Source organism: Sphaeroforma arctica, assembly GCF_001186125.1.
Source record: "Sphaeroforma arctica JP610 unplaced genomic scaffold supercont1.133, whole genome shotgun sequence".
Lineage (NCBI taxonomy): Eukaryota > Ichthyosporea > Ichthyophonida > Sphaeroforma > Sphaeroforma arctica.
The window spans coordinates 103,825-110,039 of NW_014040425.1; the positions used below are offsets into that span (position 1 = coordinate 103,825).

At 41.6% G+C, this 6,215-nt stretch overlaps 1 protein-coding gene across 1 annotated transcript in view; it reads left to right on the forward strand.

Annotated features, from left to right (window-relative positions):
- Window positions 1-1,398: 1,398 nt before the first annotated feature.
- Window positions 1,399-6,215, forward strand: part of SARC_02848 (hypothetical protein) — a gene marked incomplete at its 5' end in the record, with an annotated part of 8,453 nt that continues 3,636 nt past the window's right edge. The window contains 9 exons of the mRNA XM_014303384.1: window positions 1,399-1,562; window positions 1,955-2,168; window positions 2,732-2,918; window positions 3,209-3,432; window positions 3,740-4,045; window positions 4,540-4,710; window positions 4,836-5,084; window positions 5,320-5,725; window positions 6,004-6,138. Of these exons, the coding sequence (XP_014158859.1) occupies window positions 1,399-1,562; window positions 1,955-2,168; window positions 2,732-2,918; window positions 3,209-3,432; window positions 3,740-4,045; window positions 4,540-4,710; window positions 4,836-5,084; window positions 5,320-5,725; window positions 6,004-6,138 (2,056 nt within the window). The remainder of the gene's footprint in view (window positions 1,563-1,954; window positions 2,169-2,731; window positions 2,919-3,208; window positions 3,433-3,739; window positions 4,046-4,539; window positions 4,711-4,835; window positions 5,085-5,319; window positions 5,726-6,003; window positions 6,139-6,215) is intronic.

Consider the following 6,215-nt stretch of genomic DNA (forward strand, 5'->3'; position numbering starts at 1 on the left):
ATTATATATACCACACACACATATATATATAATATATATATATATATATATGGGTGTGTGTGTGTGTGTGTGTGCGTGTGTTTGTGTGTGTGTGTGTTCACGAGTGTATAAATTGAGCATGCAGATATTGAAGTACAGAACTTGACCTAAGGAAATATCACCTCAATGGTCTGCTGAAAGCAATATTTGTTAGAGACATGCTCAATCTTGCAAAATTATGAGTCATGGTTGAGTTATAGTTATACACAAGAATCTATCCTCTTGAAAACAGGTATTCAGTAGGCGTTCTATTGTTCAAAATTAGCTAATAGTATAATTTACTGAATGCAATTAGACGTTATTACTACAATTAGACACCAATACTACAATTTCATACTACAATGATGTGTATTACTCGGACGGGCCCTCCGGAGCCGTCCAGCCTCTGTACGCCTAATCCGAGTCAATAGGGATACCTAACAAGAAGTAAACAACCTTACCAGATCGAGCTGGAATCGCTCCATGACGATGTATCCGCAGAGCCCCGCCGCAAGTGCTCAGGATTCATCCAAAAGCTCAAATATTATCTATTATACACATGGAAGGATTGTATTTTCTAAGACCGCATAGCCGTATATGTGTGTGATACTTTATCTCTCTCAATCAAGATATTTTTTTAAATTTACCCCGCTTTTTTTGTACGACGATACATAGTATCCTATTCAAACTCAATCCATTTTTTATGCTTTTTCCAACAATTGCAATCAAAACTTTAAAAAAATGCACAAAATAAGTGTCAGAGTACACGCGCAGGAGTCCTCCAATACTATAAAGCACTCCCCAATGGGATATAGTAGAAATCATTTTGATTGGATATCCGTTCATGGTCGCCATCCAACTCTGTAAACAAGTGTACATCCAGGGATTAAAGATTTTACAACATTTGTTTTTATCATATAGTAATAGCCGGCTACAGTACGAGTTTCCAACAGAATTATTCTGGAAATCTGGAGTTCAACAATACACTCGTCGTAAACTACTAGAGCCAAGTAACATTATCGGAACTATCATATTCACTCACGATTTTGTAATAATAATCGACAGATGATCGGTAATAATTTGACCATAATAAGCGACAAATGATGTTACTAGAGCAGTCTCATTGTTTGACCTCTGACGAAAAGGAAGTGGCGAACGATATATGTACACTACCTGTTTGTATTCAAGGTCACACTGACACTTACACAGGACGAGAATCGAATTTAATTCGCCTCATAGAATTATCAGTTCCACAACTTATGTATTTTTTTGCGGGCGTATAAAACTGGTACGCAGCACTCAGGCCATAAAAGAAATTCATAATATAAGCGCACTTGTGTTTGCCCTATTCGATCGAAATCTAGTCAGTCAGCAAATACCATGGGAAGTGCAATAGTCGAAAGTATCGAGAAAGCACCGATGCGCGCCACTAACCAGAGTGACGAGGAACGTCTCCTGTACACTCCATCATATTTCAATGGTGGTGCACAGCTGAGGAACCGATCATGCTCGAGACAACTGGCTGGCCTGAAAAAATTCAAATGGTAAGCATCAGTGTAAAATACAAGATGCACCTTTTCTGTATATTTTTCTATGTCGCAGGATTCAAGGGTGTGGTGTGATTTGGTGTACATTTTGGGTTGTTTGGTGTGGCGGTATGAACTTTTATACAGAGGGTGAGATAAGACTAAAAGATACGATGCATCCGGGTGTTCTCTATCGATTTCGTTTCCCACTGATGCGACAATGTCAATACCTACGTAGTGTGGATACTATGATTATAAGGACTATCTACTGGATGTCACAAAAGTATTAGCCTTGATCGTTGATTTTGAGATATCTTTATATGTAATTCTTGCATGATGAAACTTCGAGGAGAACTTGCCTTGCGGCTCAGAGATTAAATCAAAAGTCACTCTATACCCTGTGAATTCAGGCTCGCATTAGCCCTGCTTGCGGTCTGCATACTGGGATATCATTTTGCGACGGACTCGTCTATCGATAGTACTATCACAATCAACAAAGCGTCGATAGGCAAGGATGACAAGATAAACGATGTGATAAACACTACATTCGTTCCACCTCAACGAACCGATCACAAGGAGTTGCAGACAGATGAAGAGGAGGGCATGGAAGACATTGACAATAGTGTAAGAATTCGCAGTATTGCTTGAATATTAGCTAGTTTGTTCATTTTTGGTGGTTATTTATGAATTTTTTAGTTTTGCAACGTAGCAGGAAAAGTACCGATGGATTGTGAAGTATGTTTTATGGTAATATTCACTCCTTGTGATGGTTAAAAGTCAGCTTATACTTGACACCCGTGTCTCAAATTATAATTATCTTACCTGTTCACATGGACTAAATTATTTGTTTGTTTTGAATGTCGCAAAGTGTCGATTGCTCCCTTACCGTACAGTTTTCTGCTAGCAACTGAATCCAGTAATTTTACCAACTATGGCAGCCTAGTCACTATACATTGCGCGGTACATAACCACCCTGCTTTTCTGGATTTGTCAACGCAGTGTGGTGCGCGCTGCAGCTAGTTTGATAAAGCCATTGCATACGTAGAACGCTGGCATATGTATGTCGAAGACTGTCAGAATTGACCTTTGCATCGCTGTGTGTATATTCCGCGTATTGAAGAGCTGTACATGCTCAAGATCTTTTGTCGAACAATTATTCATTTCAGAACAAAAATAAAAAACTCCAGAATGAGGACACAGAAGCTTCCGCTATAAAAGATAAGCTGATAGAAGAGTCTGATGACGACGCGCCCACAGAGACAGAATCAAACAACAAGGCAGCACATGTGAAGGTTTCACAGTTTGGCGATAGTGACATACCTGATACTGCACCGCAACCGTGGCCCAAACTTCATCCACTATCGAAGAAGTCACGTATGTTCATCCGTGTATGAGTGTGCAAATCCAAACGTATTTCAGGCCTGATATGTGTATATTTTGGGTGTTTAACTAAATATCTAAGCACGAGTTGCGTACTTGCGTGCACAGCATCCTGTCTGTATAATATGCTGATTGCTTAAGGTGTCGGGATGCTTTGAACTATTATGAATATAATAAGCCCATCGCAGAAGACTTCGTTTCGATCGTTCAACCCTGTCATGGACAACCACCGGAATGGCTATTGATTATCCTGCGAAACTGACTGTATATTGCAACCCTCACAGTACAAGTTGGTTCGCAAAAAACCGATGCCAAGTACATGTACTATCGTAGCATCGGAAACGACCTGCCTCCCCGCCACGCAATTGGACAGACGTATGTCAATGTGAAGTTTATTCTGGAGAACGAGAAGGAGTTCCCCGATGTGGAGAAGCGCTGGATAGTCAATCGCATAGCGAGAGAAGAGGAAGAAAAGAAGATTATCGACCTCTTAGACGAATATAATCAGGTGAGCTTCGCGGCCCGACAATCAAAGTGAGGGTGCACGGAATTCTCAGTCCATAATTGATGTGCACCTTCCAGTGTGTACGGTCATCTGACTGACTGCTAACTAGTAATACATCGCTAGTTGTATGGAAGACCGTTAGTGTGTGAGTAATCTTCAAATGACAAAGCCAGTTATTTTGAGTTTACACTGCATCGATCGCCAAAGGTCAGATTTAAGTTGGCATGTTCGACTCAATCGAGATGGACATACACTTCATGAGGATAATACATGTTGGTTCTAATCCGTCAATGACCTCGCTATCTCTCAGAAATATATCCACATCCCAATCGACTTGGAAGAATACGCAAAGATTGATATGTGGTACGATCTACACGGAGATCCAACCGACCCCCTTCGTGCTCATCCATACCTGGATGGCACAGATAAGCACAAATACGAGGTCATAGACACCACATACCACTACAAAAACCTTTACGTCATGCACAACAATGGTGCGCGCAACATCATGCTAGAGGATGGCATTGCAAGCGGGGCTGAGTGGGTGTTCCCATTCGATGGCAACTGCTTCTTGACCGAGAAGGCGTGGAAGCTCATGCTATCAGGCATCAAAAAGGTATATATGAGAAATTTTCATCTGGAATTTGTAAAAAATGCATGTCTCGACAGCACGATTGATTTAACAGTGTCTAGTATGTGCCCAAGCGGCCCTTATTGTGTAACGAGGACCTTACATAGTTTCCAGCATAGCCATGCCACAAACTTCAATTTATAAGCTAGACAGTGTCGGAATGGTCTTGAACGCCGGTATCCTTTGATCACTTCCACATCGAAAATATATAGATATAAAAGAAGCAGGTCAGATCCAAATAGTAGCCCGTCATATGCTTTGCAATTCCAAAGCGCTATTCTTGTACGCATAAACACAAATCTGGGAATCGAATAGGCTTGTAGATATGCTTAGAGATAGATGGCGTTAAGCTTGATACCCCGGCAACGAAAGTTGAGGGTACTTCCTTTACAAGAAGAATATATATACATTCAGTAGATATGCATAGTAAGCGGCGTCAGTAGTATCAACATCAACTCTTTTTGAATGTGAACGATTAGGATGGCGACAATACGAAGTATTTCACCGTCCCCATGGTGCGTCTGCAATCAAATGGCGACTTGTTCGACCCTACGTTCGAGCCGAATGCGAAGGAGGAACCTCAGATCATCTTCCGAAACGACGCGATAGAGCGTTTCAATGAGAATATGCGTTACGGCCGCCGACCCAAGGTATTTGAAAAGGCATTCACGAAGCTCTCGAGATATTTTGATCGTGTATTTACAATAATTTATTTACTATAAGTATATGAAACATACAACTAGACACTAAGATTGGTTCTTATGCGCTTATACAGGTCGAAATGCTGTGGCGTTTGAAGGTGGCCGGTCCTTGGGATAAATGGCCGCAGTCAGCCGGACACTGGGAAGCCAAAGAATGGGAAGTCAGCGAAGATATCAGTACAAAACACCCAGTACTTGAGATTGGGTGGATCCCCCGATTGTATTCTGGGGCTGGCGAACTGGAAGTCACGGGAGCCATTGCGAACAGAGGACTCAGTCGGACACAGGGCGTAGAGAAGCTGATTGCGTACTTGGATGAGCAGGTACGTGCATGTTTTGCTAAATAAGTAGAAAAATGTGGGCTATTTATTGGTAGTGCGCATCAATAGCTAACGATGGATATTGTGCTGAGTGTTATGTTGATATCTAGTAAGTGCCGGAGTCGAGATTACAACCTCTACATGTCGTCTGCATGTGTGACTCCAGCAAGCGGTTTTATAGTTTTTTATTGAATGTGGGAAAACCTTTAACTCTTAACCATTGTATCTTCTTGAATAGGTGGCACATCTCCGTTTCGGATTCCGATGGGATAGGTTGACTATGTACAACGAGACCGTACTAGCGCTCGAGAAGAAGGCGTACACAGAGGGGACAAATCTGAACCTGGTGAAACTCATTGAGGATTTAATAGAAATGGGTAATATAGGCCTTAAAGTGGGACAATTCTCTGTAACACACAAAGAAGAAGCCCCTCCCTCGGGAAATAAGCACGATTACTACTCGCCTTCACCTTACTTCTGGCCCAATCCGAATAGAACTGATGGTCTGCCGTACGTCCGCAGAGACGGCGAGCGTGTTCCCGGGACGGAGCTATGGGATGAGTTCTCGAATAGATACGACCGATCTCGTCTGGCTTCGATGTTCGGCAACACTACCATTCTCGCTTTAAGTTGGTATTTCACCGGTATGTGTACATGTCGCATTATTTCTAGTCGCATATCGCTTTAAAGCTCAATACATGCTGTACGTACAATTTCACAATTATTGTGATTGCAGACTGCCGGCATTTGCAATAGAGTGTTCATGTGAAACTTTGCTGTTACAATTGGAATGGAATGGGTTATTCTGCATGTATCATGTTGCTCGATTATAACTTGAATAATCATGATTGAGCGTGATATGTATCATTATGCGTATGAGAGTTAGAATAAAAACATTTCCCAACTCATTTCACCGATACAGATGATCTGAGGTATGCCACACATGGCGCCGAGAATATCCGGACCTGGTTTGTTAACGAAGAAACCCGAATGACTCCCACAATGATGTATGCTCAAATCCGTTGGGGACACAACGACAACGTTGGTGCCAACTACGGTATGAGATTTGTGCAAATTTTCTTATATATATATCATACATACATACAGACATACATACATACATACATACATACA